At 43.0% G+C, this 17899-nt stretch overlaps 1 protein-coding gene across 1 annotated transcript; it reads left to right on the top strand.

Moving 5' to 3' along the window:
* Window positions 1–757: 757 nt before the first annotated feature.
* On the top strand, window positions 758–17602 carry LOC108389203 (histone-lysine N-methyltransferase PRDM9-like). Its single transcript, XM_037025074.2, has 10 exons — window positions 758–833; window positions 1210–1326; window positions 1636–1743; window positions 9362–9411; window positions 10807–10873; window positions 11501–11602; window positions 11821–12092; window positions 12493–12560; window positions 13719–13912; window positions 16135–17602. Exons 1-10 carry the CDS (start codon window positions 758–760, stop codon window positions 17430–17432), a joined length of 2352 nt encoding a protein of 783 aa, XP_036880969.2. The 3' UTR covers window positions 17433–17602.
* Window positions 17603–17899: the final 297 nt, after the last annotated feature.

The following is a 17899-nucleotide window of genomic DNA, read 5'->3' as shown; positions in this document are numbered from 1 at the left end:
ACTCCAAATTTCCTTAGCCTGACAGACCTCAAATTTCCTCAGCCTCAAAGATTTAAAATCCTCTCAGCCTGAGCATTCCAAATCCCTTCAGCCTAAGACTCCAAACCTTGTCCTGAGAGACTGCAAATGCCATCAGCCTACGGGATCCCAATTCTCCTCAGCATGAGACCCCAAATCCCCTCACTCAGCAGCCTCAGTTTCCTGAGCCCAAGATCTGCATTCCTTAGAGATCAAGGCAGCTTTACACCCAGATTTCTCCAGAATCCACAGGTGGAGAGCCCCAGATCTCTTCTTTGAGAAATATTCCTTTCCTCTCGCTGTATCAGTTCCATGATTGTCAGCCTGACCCCAGTCCTGGCATCCAGTGCTCCGCATCTCCCTGCAACTCCTCCAGCCATGCCCTCTGAGGACTGCCCTCAAACACCCGCAGCCAGGGCCCTCGAGGCACCTTTGCCGCCTTTCCTCAGAGGGCCTGAGCTGCAGGGAACTAAAGAAACAAAATTCAGCTCATGTTAGGCTGGTTGTGGCCACTGGAGATGCTCCCATCCCACCAATGCCCCCCCCATCTTTCCCCACTGGTTCCCCACATCTTCCTGCCCTGGACAGGAAGACAGACCTGCATCAGGGCAGTGGTCTGGGCTGTCACCCCCTCTCAGTACCTTCTCCCTTCACAGGTGTCTTGGTTTTGGGGCTGGAAGATTTAGGGACACTTGCGGCATCAAAGTCCCAGCAGGACCTGTCTGGCCGTCCCAGCACCATGAGCTCTGACAGGTCCCTGGAGGAGAACAATGAGGGACACTCAAAGGCAACAAGCTGGAAGGCCACGGTGAGAGGTGTGGGAGGTGAAACCAGGCTCCAGATGGGGTCTGTAAGAAGGAAGGGAAGAGGGGCTCGGTGACAAGGAGCCTGCACCAGTAGGCGACCCTCTCTGTGAGTGCATGCAGGATGTCTGAGACATGGGGAGAAAACAGCACCCTAGCATCAGCAACTGCTCCACATCAGGGGAGGGATGGGAAAATTCTCGCTTGGTGTTTGCACAGTAATTCAGGACCCAGTCAGGAGACAGAGTCTTCACCCTTATTTCAGAGACCACCCAGCGGCCTCAGGCTACATACACCCTACATGAAGACGGAGCAGAAGGCCCAGCTCACAGTTCTAACTTGTATTAGTAAATCACTGATGGAACCTTTTATTTTCTCTAGGCCAGAGATGCTTTCAAAGACATTTCCAGATACTTCTCCAAGAAAGAATGGACAGAGATGGGAGACTGGGAGAAAACCCGATACAGGAATGTGAAAAGGAACTATGAAGCACTGGTCGCTACAGGTAACACGACATGTGGAGTGCAGAGTAGCCTGGGAAGCAAGTCTGCAACCCCTGCATGAGCCCGGCTCTCTCTCAGGTGGCTCCATCTGCCCAGTTCCCTTCTGTGTGGAGACAAACCCAGAGGGAAATGCCCTCTGTATCAGTGTGCGGCCAGTACCGGTGATGCGGAGCTCACCTCCTGCCTTACTCTAGACCCTCCCAGCACATCCCACTGAGTCGCTATGACTTTATAGTGCTTTCATTTCTTGCTGTGCTTTGTTCATTCTTCCAGCTCTTCCCTTTTAAGACAAAGATTTTGCTTCTTTCCAGGTCTCATATCTCCTCGACCAGCTCTCACGCGTTGTCGCAGGCAGGCCACCAAGCCCCAGGTGGATGACACTGAGGATTCTGATGAAGAATGGACGCCCAGGCAGCAAGGTGAGGAGCCAGGAGGATTTAAAGGTGTCCTGAAGCTGACCTGGGTTCAGGTACCAGCTGCGTCTCAGGAGGGAACAACAGAAACACTATTTCCTCAAAATCACAGACGTTCACAAAGCAAGCAAGATACAAAATAGCATATTATACAGTAAGAGGCTATTCATATAAAGTTTTTAAATGGGTAAAGTAATTATATATGTTATTTAAAGATATATTAATAAGCAGCAGATGTATAACAATCGGAACGTGATAAGAAATACCAAATTCAGAATAGTTATCACCACAAGAGAAGAAGGAAGGGCTGGCAGGTGGCGTCACTGTATATTGATTAGTTTTCTGTTTGTTTTTATTTTTGTGTTTGATTTTTGAAGTAGAAATAAAGACCTGAAGCCTTTTGTAGCAGAATGTTGCAATAAGACTGAATGGTAGTCGATATATAGGTTTTCCAGTGTTAACTCTCCATATTTTAAAATATATTGTTATTTGCTTTTGTAAAACATTGTTAACTAATGAAAAGGCAGTTAAGGAAATCTTAATTAGACTATAAATCCAAAAGGGAGCTTTCTAACACTAATCTCATGATAGTTCAGTCATTGGATTAAATGTCTTAGAAGAGGGAATGATTAATATATTATGTGAAGTTACATGATTTATGTATGTATATCTAATCATACCACATGGTGTTCTTACCCAAAAGTGAATGTGATTCTTTGCCTGTATTCCAAGAAAGTGTTTGAGAGCTAGTTAGGGTCGCTGATCTTTCCCCCCTGTCCCTGACCAGAAACAGCATCAGCTAAGTAAGTGAGGTACAATCACTATAAAACAGAAATGAGAGGCTCACTTCTGCTGCCCCTCAGACAGGAGAGTTTAAGAGAAGAGTCAGTCTGCCTAAACTGGGGAAAGCAGCTTGGATTAGGTCCATTATTCTCCATGTACACATTTCTGAGTCCTTAGGATCTTAAAAGCAGTGTAAGAGATCTGAAATCCACTAAGGTTCTGACATGGAAGGAGAGTCTTCGGGGGAAACCGTATGCCCATGGTTCATCGTACATCTGTGCATCGCTATCTGGATGCAATTAAAACCCCCACCCCAGTCAACTTCTTTATTTATTTTTATTGTGGTTTAAAAGAAAACAAGAAAAAATATTAAGTTTTTCCTCTGAGCAGTTTTTAAGTAGGCAACATGGTATTATTATTTTTTTAATTAATAGGCTTTATTTTTTAGAGAATTTTTAAGCTTACAGAAAAATTAAACAAAAAGTACAGAGAGTTCCCTCTTTCCCTCTGCCCACAGTTTCCCCAATTATTAACATCTTGAATTGCTGTGGTGCGTCTGTTACAATTCATGAACTGATACTGATAGACTATTATTGACTGGAGTCCACGGTTTATAGTAGGGTTCAATCTTTGTGTTGTTCAGTTCTATGGGTTTTAACAAATGTGCAATTCTATGTGTTCACCTTTTACAGTTTTACCCAGAATAGTTTCACTGCCCTAAAAATCCTCTGTGCTCCACCTATTTATCCTCCTTCCCCCCAGCCTCTGGCAGCCACTGATCTTCTTACCATCTCTACAGTTTTGCCTTTTCCAAAATGTCATATAGTTGGAATCACACAGTATGTAGTCTTTTACACTGGTTACTTTTACTTCGCAATATGCATTTAAGTTTGCTCTCTCTCTGTGTGTGTGTGTGTGTGTGTGTGTGTGTGTGTGTGTGTGTGTGTGTGACTTGATAGCTCTTTTTTTCCCACACTGAATAGTATTCCACTGCATGGATATACAACTGTTTGTTCATCCAGTCACCTTTGAAAGACACTGGTTCCAATATTTGGCAATTATAAATAAAGCTGCTATAAATATTCATGTGCAGTTTTTTATGTGGACATAAGGTTCCAAGTTATTTGGGATAATACTAAGTATGGTGATTGCTGGATTATATGGTAAAAGTATATTTAATTTTGTAAGAATCTGCCAAACTGTATTCCTAAGTGGCTGTGCCACCAGCAGTGAATGAGACTCCCTGTTGTTCCACATTTACTGTTGTTAGTATTTTTTTGTAGTCAGTACTATTGTTAGTTAGCCATTATAATAGGTAGTTGATGGCATCATTGTTATTTATCTTTTCATATGCTTATTTGCCATCTGTGAGTCTTCTCTGATGAGATGACTGTTCAAATCTTTTTGTTTGTTTGTTTGTTATCATTAATCTACAATTACATGAAGAACATTATGTTCACTAGGCTTCCCCCTTCACCAAGTCACCCCCACAAACCCCATTACAGTCACGGTCCGTCAGCATAGTAAGATGCTGTAGAGTCACTACTTGTCGTCTCTGTGTTGTGCAGCCCTCCCCGTGCCCCCCCCACAATATACATGTTAATCGTAATGCCCCCTTTCTTTTTCCCCGCCCTTATCCCTCCCTTCCCACCCATCCTCCCCAGTCCCTTTCCCTTTGGTAACTGTTAGTCCATTCTTGCGTTCTGTGATTCTGCTGCTGTTTTGTTCCTTCGGCTTTTCTTTGTTTTTATACTCCAGAGATGAGTGAAATCATTTGGTACTTGTCTTTCTCCACCTGGCTTATTTCACTGAGCGTAATACCCTCCAGCTCCATCCATGTTGTTGCAAATGATAGGATTTGTTTTCTTCTTATGACTGAATAATATTCCACTGTGTATATGTACCACATCTTCTCTATCCATTCATCTACTGATGGACACTTAGGTTGCTTCCATTTCTTGGTTATTGTAAATAGTGTTGCAATAAACATAGTGGTGCATCTGTCTTTTTCAAACTGGGCTGCTGCATTCTTAGGGTAAATTCCTAGAAGTGGAATTCCTGGGTCAAATGGTATGTCTATTTTGAGCTTTTTGAGGAACCTCCACACTGCTTTCTACAATGGTTGAACTAATTTACATTCCCACCAGCAGTGTAGGAGGGTTCCCCTTTCTCCACAACCTCACCAACATTTGTTGTTGTTTGTCTTTTAGATGGTAGCCATCCTTACTGGTGTGAGGTGATATCTCATTGTGGTTTTAATTTGCATTTCTCTGATGACTAGCGATGTGGAGCATCTTTTCATGTGTCTGTTGGCCATCTGAATTTTTTCTTTGGAGAACTGTCTGTTCAGCTCCTCTGCCCATTTTTTAATTGGATTATTTGCTTTTTGTTTGTTGAGGTGCGTGAGCTCTTTATATATTTTGGATGTCAACCCTTTATCGGATCTGTCATTTATGAATATATTCTCCCATACTATAGGGTATCTTTTTGTTCTATTGATGGTGTCCTTTGCTGTACAGAAGCTTTTCAGCTTGATATAGTCCCACTTGTTCATTTTTGCTTTTGTTTCCCTTGCCCGGGGAGATATGTTCATGAAGAAGTCGCTCATGTTTATGTCCAAGAGGTTTTTGCCTATGTTTTTTTCTAAGAGTTTTATGGTTTCATGACTTACATTCACGTCTTTGATACATTTCGAATTTACTTTTGGCAACGCGGTATTATTCACTACATGCACATTGCTGTACAGCAGATTGCTTGGACTTTTCGTCTTCTATGACTGAAACTCTATAGCCAGTGAACAACTCCCCAGGGGATCCTCCCCCAAGCCCCAGGCAACTACCATTCAATTTTCTGTTTCCATGAATTTGATTACTTTAGATATCTCATATAAGTATTTGTCATTTGTGATTGTTTTATCTTGTTTAGCGTAATGTCCTCAAGGTCCATCCATGATGTAGCATATGAGAGGATTTCCTCCTCTTTTAAAGGCAGAATAATATTCCTGTGTGTGTGTGTGTGTGTCTGTGTGTATAGCGCATTTTCGTCATCCTTTTGTCCATCATTTAGGGTGCTTTCATACCTTGGATACTGTGAATAATGCTGCAGTGGCCATGAGTGCAGAAATATTTATTCAAGATCTTGTTTTCAAATTCTGTTCATATATACCCAGAAGTTGGGTTGCCAAATCATAAAGAAGTTCTATTTCTAATTATTTGAGGAAACTACACACTGTTTTACATAGTGGCTGCAACACTTTACATTTCAACAAACAGTGTGTAAGCATTTCAGTTTCCCAACATCCTTGTCAACACATGTTATTATATGTTATTTTCATATTGGCCATCCTAACAGGTATGAGATGACATGTTGCTGTGGTTTTCATTTGCATTTCCATGGTGATTATTGATATTGAGCATCTTTTCATATGTTTGTGGGCCATTTACATGTATCTTCTTTGGATAAATATATATTCAAGTCCTTTTTCCATTGTATTAGTCAGCTTAGGCTGCCATAATGAAATACCATAGACTGAGTGACAATCCACAGAAATGTGTTTTTCTCATTCTGGAGACTGGAAGTCCAAGATCAAGGTGCTATCATGATAAAATTCTTTTCCTTGCTTTTAGGCACCCTCCATCTTGCTCTGTGTTGGTACTCTTCTTTGTGCATGCTCTTAGGGAGAAAGACACAGATCTTTCTCTTCTTCTTGACAAGACCAATCCTATCATGAAGGCCCCACTCTCATGACCTCATCCACCCCTAGTTAAGTCCAAAATGCTCCATCTCCAAATACCATCACATTGGGGGTTAGGGTTTCAACATAGGAGTTTTGGAGGGACACAATCCAGTCCATAGCACCCAATTTTTAATTAAGTCACTTGATTTTTTACTGCTGAACTGTAGGAGTTCCTTATATATTCTGGATATTAAACCCTTATCATATGTATGTTTTACAAATACTTCCTCACATTCTACATGCTGCCTTGTCACTCTGTTGGTTGTGTCCTTTGTTTCACAGAAATCTTTAGTGGTCTCATCTATTTTTTATTTTGTTTCTTGTGCCTCTCATGCCATATCCCAGAAATCATTGCCCATTCCAATATCAGGAAGTTTGCCCTTGTTTTTTCCTAAGAGTTTTATACTTTAAGGTCTTCCATTTGGGTCTGTAATCCACTTTGAGCTGATTTATGTATATGATGTCAAAAAAAGGGCCCATTTTCATTCATTTGCATGTAGATACTCTCAGCCCCACCATTTGTTAAAGAGACTGTGTCCTTTCCATTTACTGTGTCATCTTTAATTTCTTTCCACAGTGTTCTCTGATTTTCAGTGTGCAAGTGTTTCACTTCCTTGGTTAAGTTTACTTTTAATTACTTCATTCATTTTGTTGCTGTTCAAAATGGATTGTCTTCTGAGCTGCCTTTTTGGATTGTTCCTTGGTAGTGCATAGAAGTACAAGTCATTTTTGAGTGTTAACTTTGTATCCTGCAACTTGCTGAATTTATTAGTTCTAACAGGATTTTGGGAAGAATCTTTACAATTTTCTCCATATGAGATCTGCAAACATACATAATTTTACTTCTTTCTTGCCAAGTCGGATTCCTTTTATTTCCTTTTCTTGTGTGATTCCCTGGCTAGGTCTTGCAGTACTATTTTGAATGGAAGTGGCTAGAATGGGCATCCTTGGCTTGTTCTTAATCTTACAAGAAATGCTCTCATTTTTTTCACTGTTGAATACAAGGTGGGAGGTGGACTTTTCATATTTGACTTTTATTATAGTGAGGTAATTTCCTTCTACTCCCAGTTTGTTTGGTATTTTTGTCAAAAAAAAGGCCAATTTATTATTTAACGATGAATGCAATAGATAATTTATGAACATAGGAAGAAATATAAATGACATTTTCTCTAGTTTTTAAAAAAACATTTTTTTTTTTGCTTTGTAACCGCTTTATTAAGAATAATCAGTACAGAGAAACAGAAGAGCTTTTCCTGAACAATATTAAGGCTTCTGATCCATGAAAATGGGATGTCTTTTCATTTCTTTAGGCCTGTAATTTCAGGTACAAGTTTTGCACTTCTTCTGTTAAATTTATTCTGAAGTATTTTATTCTTCTTGATGCTGTTATAAATGTAATTGTTTTCTTAATCTCATTTTCAGATTATTATAGCTAGCATATAGAAATACAAATGACTTCTGCCTCGTATTCTGCAAATTTGCTTATCTTATTAGTTCCAATAGCTTTTTAGTAGATTCCTTGGGTTTCCTATATCCCAGCTCACGCTCTCTGCACATGGGGATAGATTTACTTCTTCCTTTCTGATCTGGATGGCGTGTGTCTTGCTCTTCCCTGATTACCCTGCACAGAACCCCCAGTAAATGTTGAATACAAGTGGCAGGAGCAGAGTCCTGTTCCTTTTTTGTTCCTCATGGCAGGAGGAAAGCCTCTAGTTACTATGCATGATAATAGCTGTAGGTTCACTTCTAATCTTAGTTTGTTAAATGTCTCTAGAAGTGTGTTGAATTTTGTCAAATACCTTTTCCACATCTACTGAGATGGTCATGTGGTGCTTTAAAAAAAATCCTATTGATATGCTACATTACATTAATTGATTTTTAGATATTAACCTAACTTTTTATTCCTGAGATAAATACCATTTGGTCATGGCATAGAATCCTTTCTATATGTTGCTGGATTCAGCCTGCTAATATTTCATTGAGGTTTTTGTGTCTATATTCATAAGGTATATTGGTCTGTAGTTTCCTTTTCGGTCATGTCTTTGATGTCTGTGTCGTTTTTGTTTTTTTTTTTGAGAGGGCATCTCATATTTATTGATCAAATGGTTGTTAACAATAAAATTCTTTATAGGGGACTCAATGCACAATCATTAATCCACCCCAAGCCTAATTCTCAACAGTCTCCAATCTTCTGAAGCATAACGAACAAGTTCTCACATGGTAAACAAATTCTTACATAGTGAATAAGTTCTTACATGGTGAACAGTGCAAGGGCAGTCATATCACAGAAACTTTCGGTTTTGATAGCGCATCATGAACTATAAACAATCAAGTCAGATATGATTATTCATTTGATTTTTATACTTGATTTACATGTGAATCCCACATTTCTCCCTTATTTATTTATTTATTTTAATAAAATGCTGAAATGGTAGGTAGATGCAAGATAAAGGTAGAAAACATAGTTTAGTGCTGTAAGAGGGCAAATGTAGATGATCAGGTGTGTGCCTATGGACTAAGATTAATCCAGGCTAGACAAGGGCAACAAAACATCCACGGATGCAGACGATTTCTCTCAAAACAGGGGGGGTGAGGTTCTAAGCCTCACCTCTGTTGATCCCCAATTTCTCACCTGCTGGCCCCCCTGCAACTGTGCCTGTCTTAGGTTGTTCCTCCCTTGAGGAATCTTACCCGTCTCTGGCTAACCAGCCATCTTCCGGGGCCTTACAGGGGAATGCAAAGTTGGTAAGTGAGAGAGAAGCCATATTGTTTGAAAAGGTTAGCTTTTTACTTCTTTGCAGATTTATGCCCTGTGGCTTCTATGCCCAGCATTTGTCTTGAGGTATCTTTACCACTTGGAAGAATTATGATACTCGGTAATTTTCGATGTGAGGCATGAATTCTACTAATAGTTTTTAAACATTTTTTAAAAATTAGTTGATGACCCCAATAGAAAGCCCCGATGATGCTTCAGAAACCATTTTCCTAGCGCCCTTCAATGCTCCTTGTAGTCATCACTCTAGTTCAGACAGCCATGGCCCTAGTGCGAATGTCCAGAGTTTGGAATTACTCACAACTGAAACATCGATTTTTCTTCACCTTTAGGTGAACCTTCTTGGGTGGCCTTCAGAGTGGAACGGAGTCAACACCGGAAGGTGAGTATTTCCTAAATCCTGTTGACAAGAAAATCTTTCTCACGGACCGAAACACAGGTAAGACGAGGAGAAGGCGCCGAGTGCGCTGGAAGCTGCTGCCTGCCTCTCCTGGTCCCTTCTGCACAGTGTCTGCTATTACTTTCATAGCGAGTAAGAACAGCAGCAAAGCAGCTACCACGTGTTTCTATTTTCACAATACTTCAGACTTTATTTTAAGCATTTTACATGAATAACCTGACTTGAGCCTTGCAGGAACCCTATGAGGTAGGTACTATAACCATCACCATTTATAGATGAGGAAACTGAGGTAAAGAAATGTTTGATTACAGGCCTTGGATCACAGTTTCAGTGGTAGTGCAATCTGATCCAAAGCTCCTTCTCTAAACCACTTACAAGCCCATTAAAACTTTCCTAGTTGTCTAAAACTCACACTGTCTTTATTCGTAACTTCACTCATCTTACATGTGATAACAGCTTAAGCTCCTGTCTGCTATGCTACAGTGGGAGATATGCTAAGACCCTCTGACTAAGGGAAGCTTACAAATGGTCAGTACTGACACTGAATAGTCCCATATGAAGGAGATAGGATCCCCACCCTCACAGCCCCCAACTCTAATCCAAAGAGGCATCTCCCAGCCCAGAGGAAATCCAGGTTTGATGGTTGAGGAACAACAAATAAGAAAATAGGACTTCATATAGGCTACACACTATTCAACCAAAACACATCCATCTGGCACTGCTTTCCAATGCTCATCCTTGTAGGAGGAAGTGAGTCTTTCCTCCGAGCCTTACTCAGGCCATCACATTTATTTGTAATCATCTGTGTAGCCTGCCTCTGAAATGGGAGCTCTTTGAGAACCTTGTTCATACCTCACTCTTCTCAGAAGTCCCAGGACCAGCTCAAGGCCCTGTATATTTTCTGAGTAATTCGCATTAAACTAGATCAAACAAATTAAACTAGATTTAAGAGGGTCAAGGAAAGCTGAAGATCGTATCTATAAGATAGACTTCAAATATGGAGGCCAGGGAGGAGGTAAGTTGACAGCAAGACTAACCTCACATTCATGCTGCATTAGCTCACAAAATTATTTGGTCACAAAACAGTATGACATTGCATGTTCATTATAACATTAAGAATTCACATATTTGCCAGTTTATGGGTCAGGAAACTGAGGAAAACTAGCTGGCGTTACAACCTTATTCAGACAGAATTGACAGGGACCAGCTAATCCAATTCCAGACACTCTTTCCAGGACCTGGCAGTCTGCAACCTTTGCCATCTTTCCTTTATCGTCTAGCTTTCTCGGTTCTCTTCCCAATCTCATGTTTGGTCACTTCATTTCCCGGATGTACTTGATACCCTCTGTACATTTCTACATTTCCTCTCCTGAGCAGGCCCAGAAGCCAGTTTCCCCTCCTGGAAAAGCAAGTACCTCTGGACATCACTCTAGACAAAAAATGGGTAAGAGGAAAAACTTTAGTCCTCAGTCCTTTAGGAAGGCTGATGAATATGGTGAAAGCATGCGGTTTGCACTTTGGATAGGCCCGGGTTTAAGCTGGACTAACCTGAGGCCTGAAGTTAACACTAGGGCCTCGGGTAAATCTTATAAATTCTCTGAGTTCCTGAATGTTCATTTGTAAAGTGAAGATAAGGATGCATAGCTCATGTATTGTTTGAAAACATTAATTTAAAAATAAAAGAATTGGCCTGTGCAAGTTGTCCAATAAATCCATCTGTGATAACAGACCATACTTTCTTGGTATTGTATGCCCAGACCTTTGTTTAATGCCTACCATGTTACATGCCCTCAACAAATATTCTCTGAATGAATAAAAGTGTGAATGAACCATTTTCGAAGTACAAACTTTGGGAAGTTTAACCTGATAATGAGAATAACTGAAATTCAATTGAGCATCCCTAGTCAGTGTTGAATGGTAGTCTCTCTGCACCAGTGGTTAATGGGGTGAAAACCAGTGTGTGTAGAAGGACAGGGGGTCATTTGATGGGAAGAGATTTCAGTTTCTGACCAAACATGGACTAACATTCCAGACCTCACCAACCTCACTTACCTACCCTTCTCCAACTTAGAACTTGCAGGAGAGGAGACTGAAGGAAAGACGTATAACCTACGAGAAAGAAAGGGCTGTGTGTACCAAGAGGTCAGCGAGCCCCAGGATGACGACTACCTGTGTAAGTGACCCTTTTGGCCCACTCACAGAGAAGGCTGTTGTGTCTTGGTACAATAATTTCATGTTGTCGTTTTCAATTCCCACATTATTCCCTTCCTCTAATGACTTGGAATGCGGGACTGAAGCTAAATGGTGTGAGTGCCTGCACTCTTTCTGGAGCTCTTTACATCCAAGAACGTGCACTATGCTTTCCCTGACCCCTGCTGATCTCACCTGCAGATTGTGAGAAGTGTCAGAAAGTCTTCATTGACAGTTGTGCTGTTCATGGGCCGGCTGTGTTTATAAAGGACACTGCAGTGGACAAGGGACATCCCAATCGGTCAGCTCTCACTCTGCCCCCTGGGCTGAAAATCAGACCATCAAGCATCCCTGAGGCTGGGCTTGGAGTGTGGAATGAAACATCTGATCTGCCGTTGGGTGTGCACTTTGGCCCCTATGAGGGCCAAATCACAGAAGATGAAGAGACAGCCAACAACGGGTATTCCTGGCAGGTTAGAACATCTATCTCTTCCCCTGTCCTCCGGCTTCCCACATCCCTCCTGTGGATTGATGGGACCTGACCTTCTACATACCAGAACATGGATGGAGATAACATGGTCAGCTCTGTGCAATGGGTGGACTTTGCATCAGCATGGAGCTCCCAGGTAACGATCAGAAGGTAGGTGGGAGCACAGAAGTACAGACATAGACAAGTGGCTCCTCCCTTGCAGGGCCCTTGCTCTGAGTGGGCAAATTGACTCAGATATGTTGACGATGGCTGAGGAGCATGTCACATTCAGTTGGTGCCTGAATCCATGCAGGATGAAAGCACATTGATAACAATACGGTGTAACACTTCTTCTGTTACCTCCCCCGGCAAAAAATCCTTTAACTTCTCTTTCTGAAATTCAGATCACCACAGGGAGAAACTCCTGTTTGTACGTGGATGGAAAGGACAAATCTTGGGCCAATTGGATGAGGTAAGGCCAAGTTTTCTGAGTTTCAGAGAGGACATCTGACTCTCACAAGCCCACACTCCTTCCCTTCTCATCATGCCTCCCTCAGTTGTCTCCCTCAAGCCTCTGTTTCTCTGTTTACTCCATACAGTGTTTTATTTCAAGAGCCATTTAGAAAAAAACAAGAAATAAAAAGATAGTACGTGTTCTAAAATATAAATCTCTATGCTAGACAAAATTTCAGCCCTAGAAGAAACCTTGAGGAGCCTAGATTCACACACTTTAACTTATCTAATCAACATTTATTAGGCATTTACTATGTTCCAGTTCAGACAAGGGAATTCTTTAACTAAACACATTATAATTCATGTCCTTATGGAGGACATATTGCAAAACCATTAAAAAATTGATTTCAAGATTTAACAATAATTTTCCTATTTTTTCAAGAAGTACACAGTGCCAAGATAAATTAAAACAAGGGAGGGAAGCACATCTTTAACCTGTGAGAGCAGCAAATCTTCTTAGATTCACTTCTAATTAGAACTGGGTTCTGAAGGCTGCATTCAAATAAGCTGTAGTATGGCCGCAGGCCTCTGGGCTTCATGACCCAGCCCCTTCCCTTACCAGGGGGACACAAAATGTGAATGAACCATTGTTGTCCTGTGCTATTATGCTAAGGTAAAAGGACCTCCATTTTCTATAGAAGCCCGGGGGAAGCAAGTAAATGGTACCTTAAAAAGGGTGGAGAGATTGGACAAAGGCATCTCAAAACAGGATATGAGTTAGGCTGATATGTGCTAATCTAAAAGCAGAGTCCATAATCAAGCCTAAAGTGCTGTGTTACAAAACAGACTTAATTTAGGGAAGCTAAACATCAATGGATTTTATGGCAAACTGAGGTGGAGGCTAAATCTGAAATCAGGCTTTGGAAAACACTTACTTAGGCAAGGGAGGGAAGCATTCTAGGCAGGATGAGCACAGTAAGAAAGACATGGCAGTAAGAATTCACATGATATCGTGAAAGAGACTGAGGTATGTACGGAAGCTTCCCCAGGAACAGTGAGGGGAGGGGGCAGCGTCCAAGCCAGCCATAAACACCGGGCATGGAGCTGGACGTGGACATGGTAAGCGGCAGGAACTCACTGCCGGTGGTTTCTTCCCTTTTGCCCTCTGTGATCCCAGGTACGTAAACTGCGCCAGGGACGACGAGGAGCAGAACCTGGTGGCCTTTCAGTATCACAGTCAGATCTTCTACAGAACGTGCCAGCTCATCAGGCCGGGCAGTGAACTGCTGGTCTGGTATGGAGATGAGTATGGCCAGGAGCTGGGTATCGAGCGGAGAAGCAAGTGGAAGGGAGCGCTCACAGCAGGGAGAGGTGAGCACCACTGTTCTTTAAAATGGAAAGAAATGAAAGGATTCTTGGGAATTTCATAGTCCAACTCTTAAGAAGAGTGAAATCCAGAATAAAGTCAGTAAAATTGCAATTCAGATGCTTCAGAAATTAAGGACTCATTTCATATGCCTTTGACACTTAGGAACACTTTTTACTTTTAAAATTTTGCTCTGATTTTTGTAATACTTTGTGCGTAAAATATATCACAGCATACACAGAGTACTGGAAGACTTAGGGGAAAAAAAAAAAGTTTCCAAGCACCTACCGACTCTCTCCCCAACACAGTTTCTTCTGGCCCTTTTAGCTGCTGCTTCTTAATTTGTTCCATATTTCTGAATGACGTGTGTGTTGATGTGCACTCATTCACAGTTCAGTCAGTTCTCGTATGACTTCCTGCTCTGTGCCCAACAGCAGCAATCGAGAATCACCCCTCGAGCAGCTGATGGGTGAACAAGGGTGGGTGTATGTGCACAGCATCAAACAGCAACGAGTGCTTTGAGGGGGACTAATCTAGGGAAGGTGTCTAGGAACCATGAGGGGGGCCATGAGGTGTGGCAGAGAGGTCAGGGAAGGGCTCTCTCAGGAGATAACATTTGAGACATGCAAGTACGTGTGGGCAAAGAAGTCCAGGCAGAGGCACCAGCTAGTGCGCCATCCAAGGCAGGAGAGGTGGGGTGACAAGGACTGGCTGGGAGACCAACCAGGGGAAGGAGGCCTAGAGGGCAAGAACAGAGGTTGGGTCCATACATGGAAGCCCACGGCCTATGACCTATAAAGACATGGGATTTTCCTGAGTGAGATGGAACCAGTGTGCAGTTTTCAACTGGAGAGTCACATGTGCTCTGGTCTGAGATAATGTTTTCATTAATTTCTGGAAAACAGACTGCAGAAAGAGGATGGTGGGTTGATTGGAGAGATGGGAGTTGGGGCCATAAGAAGTATGATTTGGGATATATTTGAAACAGGACTTGTTACTGCAATTAAAATGCTAAGGCTGAATGAAATAAGTCAAGTATGAATAGGTGGTGTGACTCTTGAAGAAGGATATACTTTCATTTTGTGATTTGTAGAAAACTGACGAAGAATCAATTTGCAGTCTAATTGAGGCAACAGGAGCCCAGCCCTTTAGTCAGTGGGGCCTGGACCACTCGCCCTTGTCCAATCCGAATCCCACCTCCTGGTGGGTATCCAGAAGCACAGGGGTCCTCAATTAAATATGTCTTTTTGAATGTGGATGATCAAATTCAGACTTACCCACACATGCTCTCTTTAAGCACTATTCTAGCCTGCCTTCCACATTTCTACATCTCCAGGCTGAGTGGCTCCTAACTTAGTGGATCCCATTCCCCTCAGAGGAAATACCTAAGACCGATTACACCTGAGTCATCAGGAGCATTGTTACCTCTCCAAAGAATAAGATAGCTGCAGACACTGTCACAGGCAGATAGGACATTGACAATACTAGGATGTAGGAAAAGGCCACTGCAGGTCCATCTGTGGGAGGGGGAAGCTGCCTCTGAAGACACTTGAAAGTTCCTGGACTGAGCGATACATATAAAATGCCCTGGATGTGGGTTTGGGGGATTTCTGAGGAAGATGCAGTGAATAAAAATGGAGTGGAGATGTGTGAGAAATACTTTCACTGGTCCGAACTCAGTAAGCCAACACAGAGACAAAAAGAACGACGGAGCGAGGCTTTAATGGCTGCCTTGCAAGATCAGGTGTCTGGGGAGCAGGCCCACTCAGGGCCCTTACAAAAAGCAACTTATTCTTTAGCACATGAGTCCCTCCCCTGGTTCCTCATTGGCTAATCTCTCCCTGATGTTGCCTAAGCAAGTTATATCAATATTAAGCTTTCTTTATATTTGTCTTAATTTTTTTGGTTGGTTCAAAACTTTTTCTGCATTTTTCTGAAGTGATGCACAGCCCACACTTTCTCAGTCTCCCTCCCCAGCCCAGCTGGAGTGACTCCCTGGTACATGTTCTGACACATAGGCTGCTTGTCAATACCCTTTTGTTTAAACGTTAATTCCTCTGAGAATAAATCACATTTAGTTTTATGCCATTCCTAATAGATGCCACACACAGCTTGTGCTGTTAGCACAATAAAAATGATTAGTGGGGCAGGCCCACCAGAAGACAAAGCATCCCACCCAGACAGCTTTGTCAACATCTATCTGACCAGAAACTTCTTCTTTCAGCAGAACCAAAGCCAGAGATCCACCCCTGTGCCTCCTGCTCTCTGGCCTTCTCCAGTCAGAAATCCCTCAGCCAGCATGTGGAGCGCAATCACCCCTCTCAGGTCCCCCCACAAACACCTCCGGGAAAACATCTCCAACCAGAGGATCCCTGTCCAGGCCAACACAGCTGGAGTGACAAAGCTGAAGGTCAAGAGGTCAAAGAAAGTTCCAAAACTTTGCTTAAAAGTTTAAGGCAGAAGAGGATTTCGGGGACCTTTTCCAACCCACCCAAAGGACAAATGGGGGGCTCCAGGACACCTAAAAGAATGATGGAGGCCAGCACAGGCCAGAAAGTGAATCCAGAAGACACAGACAAATCATTTGTGGGGGCAGGTATGTCAACTGGAAGAGTCAAGAACAGAGGGTGGGGTCAAGGCTGCACTGATAGGTCAAATCTCACCCAACACCAGAAAGGACACACCAGGGAGAAGCCCTATGTTTGCAGGGAGTGTGGACGGGACTTCATGCACACAGCACACCTCATCCGACACGAGAGGATACACACCAGGGAGAAGCCCTATGGTTGTGGGGAGTATGGGCGGGACTTCACAGAGAAGTCAAGCCTCATCCAACACGAGAGGATACACACCAGGGAGAAGCCCTATGTTTGCAGGGAGTGTGGGCGGGGCTTCACGCAGATGGCATACCTCATCCAACATGAGAGAGTACACACTGGGGAGAAGCCCTATGTTTGCAGGGAGTGTGGGCGGGGCTTCATGCAGTCATCACACCTCATCGACCACAAGAGGATACACACCGGGGAGAAGCCCTATGTTTGCAGGCAGTGTGGACGGGGCTTCACGCAGAGGTCACACCTCATCCGACACGGGAGGACACACACCGGGGAGAAGCCCTATGTTTGCAGGGAGTGTGGGCAGGGCTTCACGCAGATGTCACACCTCATCCGACACAAGAGGGCACTCTCTGGGGAGAAGCCCAATGTTTGCAGAGAGTGTGGACAGGGCTTTGCATTCAAGTGGACTCTCATCCAACATGAGAGGACACACACCGGGGAGAAGCCCTATGTTTGCAGGCAGTGTGGGCGGGGCTTCACGGTGAGTTCACACCTTCTCCGACACCAGAGGACACACACCGGGGAAAAGCCCTATGTTTGCAGGGAGTGTGGGCGTAGCTTCACACAGAGGGTACACCTCACCCGACACCAGAGGACACACACGGGGGAGAAGTCCTGTGTTTCGGTTATGGTGAGTGAGCCATTGCCAATAAATAGCATCCCAACAACCACAGGAGAACAAATGTAACCATATATACTCCATACTCATGCTGTGAGCAATCTTCAAAGGAAGCCTCCTGACCCCTTACACTCCAATTATGAGTGCAAAAATAAGTGGTGCAGAAATCTCACTTTCAGTACAAGAAATGAAGTATACAAGTGGGGGAGAAATTCCTCAAGTGCTTTGGGGATGTTAACACCAACCCCCTACATGGCTTTTTGGCTTCCTGTTCCAATAAATTTTGTCTCCAAACAAATCTTAAGTCCAGACCCCATGCTTCCTTCCCCCCTTATCACTGAAAGCAGGATCTGAGAGGACCACAGAGAACACAAACTCTCAGCCCAGGTCTCCACAGGCACTCAGGCCCTGGAAAGGCATATGTCTGCAGTCAATTGGGGTAGGTCTTTGGAGAATTGATTAGTGGGCCCAGGGAGAGAAGTCTAGGATTTGAGACAGACTCATAAGGAAAGGGAATCCCCTGGTATCCTGAAAAA

The sequence above is a fragment of the Manis javanica genome, chromosome X (assembly GCF_040802235.1).
Source record: "Manis javanica isolate MJ-LG chromosome X, MJ_LKY, whole genome shotgun sequence".
Classification (NCBI taxonomy): Eukaryota; Metazoa; Chordata; class Mammalia; order Pholidota; family Manidae; genus Manis; species Manis javanica.
This window is presented reverse-complemented; position numbering and strand designations above follow the sequence as displayed.